General features: G+C 60.9%; 1 protein-coding gene and 1 long non-coding RNA gene across 2 annotated transcripts in view; both read left to right on the plus strand.

Annotated features, from left to right (window-relative positions):
* Positions 1 to 14,559, plus strand: part of LOC144952421 (uncharacterized) — a 224,979-nt gene that overhangs the window by 140,824 nt on the left and 69,596 nt on the right. The window lies entirely within an intron of this gene.
* Positions 967 to 9,050, plus strand: DYNLT2B (dynein light chain Tctex-type 2B). Its single transcript, XM_078882815.1, has 5 exons — positions 967 to 1,075; positions 4,044 to 4,177; positions 5,697 to 5,766; positions 7,075 to 7,138; positions 8,703 to 9,050. Exons 1-5 carry the CDS (start codon positions 1,017 to 1,019, stop codon positions 8,748 to 8,750), a joined length of 375 nt encoding a protein of 124 aa, XP_078738941.1. The 5' UTR covers positions 967 to 1,016; the 3' UTR covers positions 8,751 to 9,050.

Genomic DNA, 14,559 nt, shown 5'->3' on the forward strand with positions numbered 1-14,559 from the left:
AAAGTCACGTAGGTAAAAAAAATTTAAATAAAAGTGAATAAAAGTAAAATAAAAATGAAATAATTAATTTTATTTTATTTTCAATTTACTTTTATACATTGTAATTTTAAATTTTTAAATATTTTTTTTATTTTTATTTTACTTTTATTAATTTTAAATTTTTACATGCGTGAAAATTAATAAAAGTAAAATAAAAATGAAATAAAAATTTGTATTTTCTTTTTATTTTACTTTTATTAATTTTAATTTAATTTTTTTACCTACGTGACTTTACCGAAAAAAACCTAACAATCGTGTATCTGGCCATGATTACAAATCTCTCTTTCTCGATTACCACGCTGAGGTTTCGGTCTCAGGGTGACCGAAATTTTGTCACCCGTGAAGCAGCCCCCCCCCCTCCCTCAGGCTATGGGGCCGTCCATAAATGACGTCACGCACCTAGGGGGGAGGGGGTCAGATATTTGTGACGATGTGTGACGATGGGGGGGTGGGGTGAGAAATGTGACGTCACATCAAAATGCGCAACTTTATAAATAAATATAGGCAACACGTTCTACTTAATTAAATGGACTTTGTAATAAATGTGTTCTCCTACAACATCAGAGTGCAGCGCCACATTAAATACGCACTACAATGACAATAGTTTAAAGCGATTTTTTTGGGGGGGGGGGCAGAGCTTTGTGACGTCACATTTGAGGGGGGGGTGACTTTTTGTGACGTCATGTGACGAAGGGGGGGGGGGTCAAAAATCATTTAAAATCGCGTGGGGGGAATCGATTCGCCTCAAAAGTGGGATCGATTAAGGAGAATCGCCATTGCATGTTGGGGGGGGGGGCACCACTAATCGATATTTCATGTTTCCCGCGCGATTTCCCCCCCAACCCCAGAGGAATCGAATCGACGTTTAAAGTTCACCGCACGATGCACCCTCCAGCCCCAGAGGAATCGAATCAATTTGAAGTTACCGGGCGTTTCCCCCGCCTGATGAATCGCCGCCGTTGTCAAGGCGACGAAAGATGGCGGCTGTGGCTGAGGCTGCGGGCGGCTACAGCTTGAGGCCCAACTTCCAGCACAGGCGAGAGACGCAAAACTCCCCCCTCACTCCCCCCCTCACTCTCCCCTCACTCCCCTCACTCTCCCCTCACTCTCCCCTAACTCCCCCCTCACTCTCCCCTCACTCCCCCCTAACTCCCCCCTCACTCCCCCCTAACTCCCCCCTCACTCCCCCCTCACTCTCCCCTCACTCTCCCCTCACTCCCCCCTCACTCCCCCCTAACTCCCCCCTCACTCTCCCCTCACTCCCCCCTAACTCCCCCCCTCACTCCCCCCTAACTCCCCCCTCACTCTCCCCTCACTCCTCCCCCTCACTCCCCCCTCACTCTCCCCTCACTCTCCCCCCACTCTCCCCCTCACTCTCCCCTCACTCTCCCCTCACTCCCCCCTCACTCCCCCCTAACTCCCCCCTCACTCCCCCCTCACTCCCCCCTCACTCTCCCCTCACTCTCCCCTCACTCCCCCCTCACTCCCCCCTAACTCCCCCCTCACTCTCCCCTCACTCTCCCCCCTCACTCCCCCCTCACTCTCCCCTCACTCTCCCCCTCACTCCCCCCTCACTCCCCCCTCACTCTCCCCTCACTCCCCCCTCACTCTCCCCTCACTCCCCTCACTCTCCCCTCACTCTCCCCTAACTCCCCCCCTCACTCTCCCCTCACTCCCCCCTCACTCTCCCCTCACTCTCCCCTCACTCCCCCCTCACTCCCCCCTAACTCCCCCCTCACTCTCCCCTCACTCCCCCCTAACTCCCCCCTCACTCCCCCCTAACTCCCCCCTCACTCTCCCCTCACTCTCCCCCTCACTCCCCCCTCACTCTCCCCTCACTCTCCCCCCACTCTCCCCCTCACTCTCCCCTCACTCTCCCCTCACTCCCCCCTCACTCCCCCCTAACTCCCCCCTCACTCCCCCCTCACTCCCCCCTCACTCTCCCCTCACTCCCCCCTCACTCCCCCCTAACTCCCCCCTCACTCTCCCCTCACTCTCCCCCTCACTCCCCCCTCACTCTCCCCTCACTCTCCCCCCACTCTCCCCCTCACTCCCCCCTCACTCTCCCCCCACTCTCCCCCTCACTCCCCCCTCACTCTCCCCTCACTCTCCCCCTCACTCCCCCCTCACTCCCCCCCTCACTCTCCCCTCACTCCCCCCTCACTCTCCCCTCACTCCCCTCACTCTCCCCTCACTCTCCCCTAACTCCCCCCTCACTCTCCCCTCACTCCCCCCTCACTCTCCCCTCACTCTCCCCTCACTCCCCCCTCACTCCCCCCTAACTCCCCCCTCACTCTCCCCTCGTAACTCCCCCCTAACTCCCCCCTCACTCCCCCCTAACTCCCCCCTCACTCTCCCCCCTCACTCCCCCCTCACTCTCCCCTCACTCTCCCCCCACTCTCCCCCTCACTCTCCCCTCACTCTCCCCTCACTCCCCCCTCACTCCCCCCTAACTCCCCCCTCACTCCCCCCTCACTCCCCCCTCACTCTCCCCTCACTCCCCCCTCACTCCCCCCTAACTCCCCCCTCACTCTCCCCTCACTCTCCCCCTCACTCCCCCCTCACTCTCCCCCTCACTCTCCCCCCACTCTCCCCCTCACTCCCCCCTCACTCTCCCCCTCACTCTCCCCCTCACTCCCCCCCTCACTCTCCCCTCACTCTCCCCCTCACTCCCCCCTCGACTCCCCCCCTCCTCCCTCGGCTGCCCCCTCCCCCTCCCCCCTCGGCTCCCCCCCCCTCGACTCCCCCCTCCCCCCCGACTCCCCCCTCCCCCTCCCCCCTCGGCCCCCCCTCGGCCCCCCCTCGACTCCCCCCTCCCCCTCCCCCCCGATTCCCCCCCTCCCCCCTTGGCTCCCCCCCTCGCCTCCCCCCTCCCCCTCCCCCCTCCCCCTCCCCCCTCCCCCCTCCCCCCCTCCCCCTCCCCCCTCCCCCTCCCCCCTCGACTCCCCCCTCCCCCCTCCCCCCCGACTCCTGCCTCCCCCTCCCCCCTCGGCTCCCCCCCCTCGACTCCCCCCCTCCCTCTCCCCCCTCCCCCCTCCCCCCTAGACTCCCCCTCGCCTCCCCCCTCGGCTTCCCACCCTCGGCTCCCCCCCTCTCGTGATGAAGCTGATGATGATGATGAAACTGATGATGATGAAACTGCTGCTGATTATGAAACTGCTGCTGATTATGAAACTGCTGCTGATGATGATGATGAATCTCTGATGATGATGCTGCTGCTGATGATGAAACTGCTGCTGATGATGATGAATCTCTTGATGATGATGCTGCTGCTGATGATGAAACTGCTGTTGATGATGATGATGAATCTCTGATGATGATGATGAATCTCTGATGATGATGCTGCTGCTGATGATGAAACTGCTGCTGATGATGATGAATCTCTTGATGATGATGCTGCTGCTGATGATGAAACTGCTGTTGATGATGATGATGAATCTCTGATGATGATGATGAATCTCTGATGATGATGCTGCTGCTGATGATGAAACTGCTGCTGATGATGATGATGAATCTCTGATGATGATGATGCTGCTGCTGATGATGAAACTGCTGTTGATGATGAAACTGATGAAACTGATGATGATGAAAATGATGAAACTGATTATGATGAAACTGATGATGATGATTAAGCTGATGATGATGAAACTGATGAAGCTGATGATGATGAAGATGATGATACTGCTGATGATGAAACTGATGATGATGATGATGATGAAACTGATGAAGCTGATGATGATGATGATGATACTGCTGATGATGAAACTGATGATGATGATGAAACTGATGAAGCTGATGATGATGAAGATGATGATACTGATGATGATGAAACTGATGATGATGATGAAACTGATGAAGCTTATGATGATGAAGATGATGATACTGATGATGATGAAACTGATGATGATGATGAAACTGATGATGCTTATGATGATGAAACTGATGATGATGAGATGATGATACTGCTGCTGATGATGATGATGATGAAACTGATGATATGTTAGGTTCCGAAAGGCGACCGTGGGTGACTGCATCCAGCAGGTGCTGAAGGAGACTCTGGAGGGGAAACATTACGATGGGGACGAGTCTCCCGCGCTCACCCGCGCCGTGGGCGACGCTATACGCGAGCGACTCAAGGGTGAGCGCCCGCTCGCCAGTCCACCCTCGTCATCCCACCCGCTCGCCCACTTGTTCGCTTGCTGAGCTACTGACTCACTCGCTCGCTCACCCACCAGTTCGCTCATTCACTCGCTCACCCACCAGCTCGCTCGCTCATTCACTCACCCACGTCGTTCACTTGCTGAGCCACTGACTCACTCACTCACCCACCAGCTCGCTCATTCACTCACCCACTCACTCACTCACCCACCAGCTCGCTCATTCACTCACCCGCTTCGTTCACTTTGCTGAGCCACTGACTCACTCACTCACCCACCAGCTTGCTCATTCACTCACTCGCTCGTTCGCTTGCTGAGCCACTGACTCACTCACTCACCCACCAGCTCGCTCATTCACTCACCCACTCACTAGCTCGCTCACTCGCTCGTTCGCTTGCTGAGCTACTCACTCACCCACTCACTAGCTCGCTCATTCACTCACCCACTCGTTCGCTTGCTGAGCCACTGACTCACTCACCCACCAGCTCGCTCATTCACCCGCTCGCCCACTAATTCGGCACACTCGCTCACGACGTTCACTCACTCACTAACTCACTCGCTCACACTTTCACTCACTCACTCGCTCACATCGCTCACTTCGCTCACTCGCTCACTCGCTGACACGTTCACTCACTCGCTCACACACGTTCACTCACTCACTCAGCTGCTCACTCGCTCACACGTCCACTCACTCACTCACTCACACGTCCACTCACTCACTCACTCGCTCACACGTTCACTCACTCACTAACTCACTCGCTCACTACGTTCACTCACTCACTTCGCTCACTTCGCTCACTCGCTCACTTCACTCACTCACTCGCTCACTCGCTGACACGTTCACTCACTCGCTCACAACGTTCACTCACTCACTCAGCTGCTCACTCGCTCACACGTCCACTCACTCACTCACTCACACGTCCACTCACTCACTCGCTCACACGTTCACTCACTCGCACGTTCACTCACTCAGCTGCTCACTCGCTCACACGTCCACTCACTCACTCGCTCACACGTTCACTAACTCGTTCACTCACTCACTCACTCACTCGCTCCACACGTTCACTCACTCACTCAGGTGCTCACTCGCTCACACGTCCACTCACTCGCTCACACGTTCACTAACTCGTTCACTCACTCACTCACTCGCTCACACGTTCACTCACTCACTCAGGTGCTCACTCGCTCACCGTGTGTCGTCGTCCCCGTGTCTCCCACCCCGGTGTCTCCCCCCCCCCCCCGTGTCTCCCCACCCCCGTGTCTCCCGCCCCGTGTCTCCCCCCGCGTGTCTCCCCCCCCATGTCTCCCCCCCCGTGTCTCCCCCCCGTGTCTCCCCCCCGTGTCTCCCCCCCCCCCGCGTGTCTCCCCCCCCGTGTCTCCCCCCCCCCCCGTGTCTCCCCCCCCGTGTCTCCCCCCCCCCCGTGTCTCCTCCCCCCCCCCCGTGTCTCCCCCCCCCCGTGTCTCCCCCCCCCCCCCCGTGTCTCCCCCCGCGTGTCTCAGAGCTGGGCTACGACCGCTACAAGACGGTGGTGCAGGTGGTGATCGGGGAGCAACGGGGAGAGGGCGTCAGGTGCGACGCCGTGGTCACGCAAATCACTCACCAGCTCATTCACTCACTCACTCACTCCTTCACGAGCTCATTCACTCACTACCTCATTCACTCACTCACTCCTTCACTCACTCGCTCGTTCACTTCCTTCACTCACTCACTCCTTCACTCACTAACTCCTTCACTCACGAGCTCATTCACTCACTCACGAGCTCGTTCACTCGCCCACTCACTCCTTCACTCACTCACTCCTTCACATGTTCACTCACTCATTCACTCACTCACTCACTACCTCCTTCATTCCCTTGCTCACTCCTTCACTCACTCCTTCACTCGCTTTTTCACTCACTCGCCCACTCACTCCTTCACTCACTTGCTTGCTCACTCCTTCACATCTCCTTCACTACCTCACTCCTTCACTCACTCCTTCACTCTCTCACTCACTCCTTCGCCCACTCACTACCTCCTTCACTCACTCCTTCACTCACGACCTCCTTCACTCACTCACTCCTTCACTTTACCACCTTCTTCACTCACTCCGTGTCTGTGCAGCAGGGCCTTGCGGAGGGCTCTCAGCTTGCCACGTGTCCTGGTTGAGCCTCCCGGCAAAGTGATCTCGTTTTCACCCCCCCCTCCATCCCCCCCCCTCCATCCCCCCCCCCTCCATCCCCCCCCCTCCATCCCCCCCCCACCTCCATCCCCCCCCTCCATCCCCCCCCTCCTCCACCCCCCCCCCTCCACACCCCCCCTCCACCCCCCCCCTCCACCCCCCCCTCCATCCCCCCCCCTCCATCCCCCCCCTCCTCCACCCCCCCCTCCATCCCCCCCCCTCCATCCCCCCCCCTCCACCCCCCCCCTCCACCCCCCCCTCCATCCCCCCCCCCTCCATCCCCCCCCTCCTCCACCCCCCCCTCCATCCCCCCCCCTCCATCCCTCCCCCTCCATCCCCCCCCACCTCCACCCCCCCCCTCCTCCATCCCCCACCGTGTCATCCGGGAGCGGTGGTGCAGTGGTTAGCGCTACGCCGCACTACGAACCCGGCGACCCGAGTTCGATTCCCGCGCTCACGGTCAACACCGTCGGTGACGATTATCTGAACCGGCCCTGGGCCTCCCCTAGGTCGACTCGGCCTCAAACGAGAACCTGGTGTAGTGGTGGTGGAGTAAACATCGCCACTGGGGAGACAAAGGCGGCCGGGCGTGGTGCTGGTAGCCACCCACCCCCCTCGTGTGCCACAGTGCCGGTAGCCTTCACAGGTGCTACTCGCTAACAGCACTTGCCCCTACAGTCTGTTGAGGCTACACGGGGGATCTTTGTCTTCCTGGACAGGATGGTGGCGCGGTGTCTGTGGGACTCGGACACGGACAACTACGCACAGCACACGTACAACAACGTGAGTCACACACACACACACACCGTACACACACACACACACGTACAACAACGTGAGTCACACACACACACACACACCGTACACACACACACACGTACAACAACGTGAGTCACACACACACAGACCGTACACACACACACACCACACAGCACACGTACAACAACGTGAGTCACACACACCATGCACACGTACAACAACGTGAGTCACACACACACACACACGTACAACAACGTGAGTCACACACACCATGCACACGTACAACAACGTGAGTCACACACACACACACGTACAACAACGTGAGTCACACACACCATGCACACGTACAACAACGTGAGTCACACACACGTAGGCACACACGTACATACACACGTACACACACACGTACACACACGTACACACACACGTACAACAACGTGAGTCACATACATACGTACACACACCGTACACACACACCACACACACACACGTAGACACATACACACACGTACACACACGTACACACACGTACAACAACGTGAGTCACACCACACACGTACACACACACGTGAGTCACACACACGTGAGTCACACACTACCACACACGTACACACACACACACGTACAACAACGTGAGTCACACACACACACAGGTACACACACACGTACACACACACGTAGACACACACACACACGTACAACAACGTGAGTCACACACACACGTACACACACACGTACACACACATACAACAACGTGAGTCACATACACACACACATGTACACACACACACATGTACACACACCGCACACACGTACAACGTGAGTCACACACACCACACATACACACCACGCACACACGTACAACAACGTGAGTCACACACACACAGGTACACACATGTACACACACACATACAACAACGTGAGTCACACCACACACGTACACACACCGCACACACACGTACATACACACCGCACACACGTACAACAACGTGAGTCACACACGTAGACACACACACACGTACACACACCACACACACATACAACAACGTGAGTCACACACACACTGCACACACCACACACACAGACACACACCACACACACAGACACACACCATACACACACACGTACGTACACACACACACGTACTCCAACGTGAGTCACACACACACCGCACACACCACCCATTTACACACACACACCGCACACCCACACATGTACACACACACACACCGCACACACCATACAGACGTACACACACACGTACTCCAACGTGAGTCGCCACACCGCACCGCACACAGGCAGACAGATAAGACAAGCAGACGCACAGAGACAGGCGGGAAGACGCACGCACACACTCGCACACACTCGCACACTCGCACTCCCCCGCATAGCCTTGACATGCTTTTTTGGGCAAGTGCTGTTAGCGAGCACCTATGACACACACACGCACACTGTCAGGCAGAGCTGGGGGTCACTTGAGCATTGCCACACGCACGTGAACACGCACGTGAACACGCACGTGAACACGCACGTGAACACGCACGTGAACACGCACAGTGAACACGCCTCCCTCTCTCTGTGTGCACAGGAGTCGCTGTTCTGCATCGCCGTCGCATTCGGATGCTTCTACTACTGAGCGATGGTTGGAGGTGTGGGGAGGGGCGGGAGAGCGGAGCCCACTCATCCACTCCACAACCCAGCCGCCCAACCACCCAACAACCCAGCCCGCCCCCCAGGCAACCACACAGCCCGCCCCCCAGGCAACCACACAGCCTCCTGAGCTGCTCATTACGCCGCGATTCCCTTACACCAAACTACCCAGTTGTTAAACCACCCAGCAACTCGGCCACCCACCCGTACATACACCCACCCAGCCACCCACCCACCCAGCCACCCAGCCACCCACACACTCACCCACCCACTCACCCACCCACACACTCACCCAGCCACCCACCCACCCACTCACCCAGCCACCCACCCACCCACTCACCCAGCCACCCACCCACCCACTCACCCACCCACTCACCCAGCCACCCACCCAGCCACCCACCCACTCACCCAGCCACCCAGCCACCCACCCACTCACCCAGCCACCCACCCACTCACCCACCCACCCACACACTCACCCAGCCACCCACCCACCCACTCACCCAGACACCCACCCACCCACTCACCCAGCCACCCACCCACCCACTCACCCACCCACTCACCCAGCCACCCACCCAGCCACCCACCCACTCACCCAGCCACCCACCCACTCACCCACCCACCCACACACTCACCCAGCCACCCACCCACCCACTCACCCAGCCACCCACCCACCCACTCACCCAGCCACCCACCCATCCACCCACTCACCCAGCCACCCACCCACCCACTCACTCACCCAGCCACCCACCCACCCACCCACTCACTCACCCAGCCACCCACCCACCCACTCACCCAGCCACCCACACACTCACCCAGCCACCCACCCACCCACCCACACACTCAGCCACCCACACACTCAGCCACCCACCCACCCACTCACCCAGCCACCCACCCACCCAGCCACCCACCCACACACTCAGCCACCCACCCACCCACACACTCAGCCACCCACCCACCCACTCACCCAGCCACCCACCCACCCAGCCACCCACCCACCCAGCCACCCAGCCACCCACCCACTCACCCACCCACACACTCACCCAGCCACCCACCCACCCACTCACCCAGCCACCCACCCACCCACTCACCCAGCCACCCACCCACTCACCCAGCCACCCACCCCACCCACCCACTCACCCAGCCACCCACCCAGCCACCCACCCACTCACCCACCCACACACTCACCCAGCCACCCACCCACTCACCCAGCCACCCACCCCACCCCACTCACCCAGCCACCCACCCACACACTCACCCAGCCACCCACCCACCCACCCACACACTCAGCCACCCACCCACCCACCCACTCACCCAGCCACCCACCCAGCCACCCACCCAGCCACCCACCCACACACTCAGCCACCCACCCACACACTCAGCCACCCACCCACCCACACACTCAGCCACCCACCCAGCCACCCACCCAGCCACCCACCCACTCACCCACCCACACACTCACCCAGCCACCCACCCACCCACTCACCCAGCCACCCACTCACCCAGCCACCCACCCACCCATCCACTCACCCAGCCACCCACCCAGCCACCCACCCACTCACCCACCCACACACTCACCCAGCCACCCACCCACCCACTCACCCAGCCACCCACCCACCCACTCACCCAGCCACCCACCCACCCACTCACCCAGCCACCCACCCACCCACCCACTCACCTAGCCACCCACCCACCCACCCACTCACCCAGCCACCCACCCACCCACTCACTCACCCAGCCACCCACCCACCCACCCACCCACCCACTCACCCAGCCACCCACCCACACACTCAGCCACCCACCCACCCACTCACCCAGCCACCCACCCAGCCACCCCACCCAGCCACCCACCCACACACTCAGCCACCCACCCACCCACACACTCAGCCACCCACCCACCCACACACTCAGCCACCCACCCACCCACACACTCAGCCACCCACCCACCCAGCCACCCACCCACTCACCCACCCAGCCACCCACCCACTCACCCACCCACACACTCACCCAGCCACCCACCCACCCACTCACCCAGCCACCCACCCACCCACTCACCCAGCCACCCACCCCACCCACCCACTCACCCAGCCACCCACCCAGCCACCCACCCACTCACCCACCCACACACTCACCCAGCCACCCACCCACCCACTCACCCAGCCACCCACCCACCCACTCACCCAGCCACCCACCCACCCACTCACCCAGCCACCCACCCACCCACCCACTCACCTAGCCACCCACCCACCCACCCACTCACCCAGCCACCCACCCACCCACTCACTCACCCAGCCACCCACCCACCCACTCACCCAGCCACCCACCCACACACTCAGCCACCCACCCACCCACCCACCCAGCCACCCACCCACACACTCAGCCACCCACCCACCCACACACTCAGCCACCCACCCACCCACTCACCCAGCCACCCACCCACCCACTCACCCAGCCACCCACCCACCCACTCACCCAGCCACCCACCCACCCACTCACCCAGCCACCCACCCACCCACTCACCCAGCCACCCACCCACCCACTCACCCAGCCACCCACCCACCCACTCACCCAGCCACCCACCCACCCACCCACCCACTCACCCACCCACTCACCCAGCCACCCACCCACCCACCCACCCACTCACCCAGCCACCCACCCACCCACCCACCCACTCACCCAGCCACCCACCCACTCACTCACCCAGCCACCCAGCCACCCACTCACCCAGCCACCCACCCACACACTCACCCAGCCACCCACCCACCCACCCACACACTCAGCCACCCACCCACTCACCCAGCCACCCACCCAGCCACCCACCCAGCCACCCACCCACACACTCAGCCACCCACCCACACACTCAGCCACCCACCCACCCACTCACCCAGCCACCCACCCACCCAGCCACACACTCACCCAGCACCCACCCACACACTCAGCCACCCACCCACACACTCAGCCACCCACCCACCCACTCACCCAGCCACCCACCCACCCAGCCACCCACCCACCCACCCACCCAGCCACCCACCCACCCACCCAGCCACCCACCCACCCAGCCACACACTCACCCAGCCACCCACCCACCCACTCACCCAGCCACCCACCCACCCACCCACTCACTCACCCAGCCACCCACCCACCCAGCCACCCACCCACACACTCACCCACCCACCCACCCACACACTCACCCACCCACCCACACACTCACCCAGCCACCCACCCACCCACCCACACACTCAGCCACCCACCCACCCACTCACCCAGCCACCCACCCAGCCACCCACCCAGCCACCCACCCAGCCACCCACCCACACACTCAGCCACCCACCCACCCACTCACCCAGCCACCCACCCACCCACCCACTCACCCAGCCACCCACCCACCCACCCACTCACCCAGCCACCCACCCACTCACCCAGCCACCCACCCACCCACCCAGCCACTCACTCACTCACCCACCCACTCACTCACCCAGCCACCCACTCACCCAGCCACCCAGCCACCCACCCACTCACCCAGCCACCCACCCACTCACCCAGTCACACACTCACCAAGCCACCCACCCACACTCACCAAGCCACCCACCCACACACTCACCAAGCCACCCACCCACACTCACCAAGCCACCCACCCACACACTCACCCACCCACACACCCAGCCACCCACCCAGCCACCCACCCAGCCACCCACCCACCCACACACTCACCCAGCCACCCACACACTCACCCAGCCACCCACCCAGCCACACACTCACCCAGCCACACACTCACCCAGCCACCCACCCACACACTCACCCAGCCAAACACTCACCCACCCACACACCCAGCCACCCACCCACACACCCAGCCACCCATCCACACACTCACCAAGCCACCCACCCACACTCACCAAGCCACCCACCCACACACTCACCAAGCCACCCACCCACACTCACCAAGCCACCCACCCACACACTCACCCACCCACACACCCAGCCACCCACCCAGCCACCCACCCACCCACACACTCACCCAGCCACCCACACACTCACCCAGCCACCCACCCAGCCACACACTCACCCAGCCACACACTCACCCAGCCACACACTCACCCAGCCAAACACTCACCCACCCACACACCCAGCCACCCACCCACACACCCAGCCACCCATCCACACACTCACCCACCCAGCCAGCCACACACTCACCAAGCCACCCACCCACTCACCCACCCACACACTCAGCCACCCACCCGGACACTCAGCCACCCACCCGCACACTCACCCACACACTCACCCAGCCACCCACTCACACACTCACCCAGCCACCCACCCACACACTCACCCACCCGCACACTCACCCACCCGCACACTCAGCCACCCACCCACTCACCCAGCCACCCACCCACCCACTCACCCAGCCCCCCACCCAGCCCCCCACCCAGCCCCCCACCCACCTACTCACCCACCCACTCACCCAGCCACCCACCCACTCACCCAGCCACCCACCCACTCACCCAGCCACCCACCCACTCACCCAGCCACCCACCCACTCACCCAGCCACCCACCCACTCACCCAGCCACCCACCCACTCACCCAGCCACCCACCCACTCACCCAGCCACCCACCCACCCACCCAGCCACCCACCCACTCACCCAGCCACCCACCCACCCACTCACTCACCCAGCCACCCACTCACCCACCCACTCACTCACCCAGCCACCCACTCACCCAGCCACCCACCCACACTCACCAAGCCACCCACACACTCACCCAGCCAAACACTCACACACTCACCCAGCCACACACTCACCCACCCACACACCCAGCCACCCACCCAGCCACCCACCCACACACCCAGCCACCCACACACTCACCCAGCCACCCATCCACACACTCACCCAGCCACCCATCCACACACTCACCCAGCCACCCATCCACACACTCACCCAGCCACCCATCCACACACTCACCCAGCCACCCATCCACACACTCACCCAGCCACCCATCCACACACTCACCCAGCCACCCATCCACACACTCACCCAGCCACACACTCAGCCACCCAGCCACCCATCCACACACTCACCCACCCACACATTCAGCCAGCCACCCACCCACACACTCAGCCAGCCACCCACCCACACACTCAGCCAGCCACCCACCCACACACTCAGCCAGCCACCCACCCACACACTCACCCACCCACCCACCCAGCCACCCACCCACTCAGCCAGCCACCCACCCACCCAGCCACCCAGCCACCCACCCAGCCACCCAGCCACCCACCCACACACTCAGCCAGACACACACTCAGCCAGACACAAGGCGTTACCACCATTGAGGGTGAAATACCTTTATTACAAAACGAGCCCTTGCATCGAATTAATTAGAAAGAACTTTATTACAAAATGACCCCTGGCATCTAATTAATTATCTTATAATCCACACACACAAAGACACAGATCCCCCCCCTATAGCCTTAACAGACTGCTGGGGCAAGTGCTGTTAGCGAGCAGCACCTACTAAGGCTACCGGCACTGTGGCACACGAGGGGGTGGGTGGCCAGCACCACGCCCGGCCGCCTTTGTCTCCCCAGTGGCGACGTTGACTACGTCACCGCTACACCCGGGGTGTTCACCAAGACCTGTGCAGGCGTTAGTGACAGATTCTGGCCACAACTAGGAATCGAACTCGGGTCGCCGGTTTCGTAGCGAGGCACGCTGACACCTGAAGAGGCGGTTTTAAAACACAACGCAGCCGCAATAAAATCTATCCCCCGCAGACTTCCCTGCCGCGCGTCTCTTGAAAGAT

This window comes from Lampetra fluviatilis, chromosome 67 (genome assembly GCF_964198595.1).
Source record: "Lampetra fluviatilis chromosome 67, kcLamFluv1.1, whole genome shotgun sequence".
NCBI classification, from domain to species: domain Eukaryota; kingdom Metazoa; phylum Chordata; class Hyperoartia; order Petromyzontiformes; family Petromyzontidae; genus Lampetra; species Lampetra fluviatilis.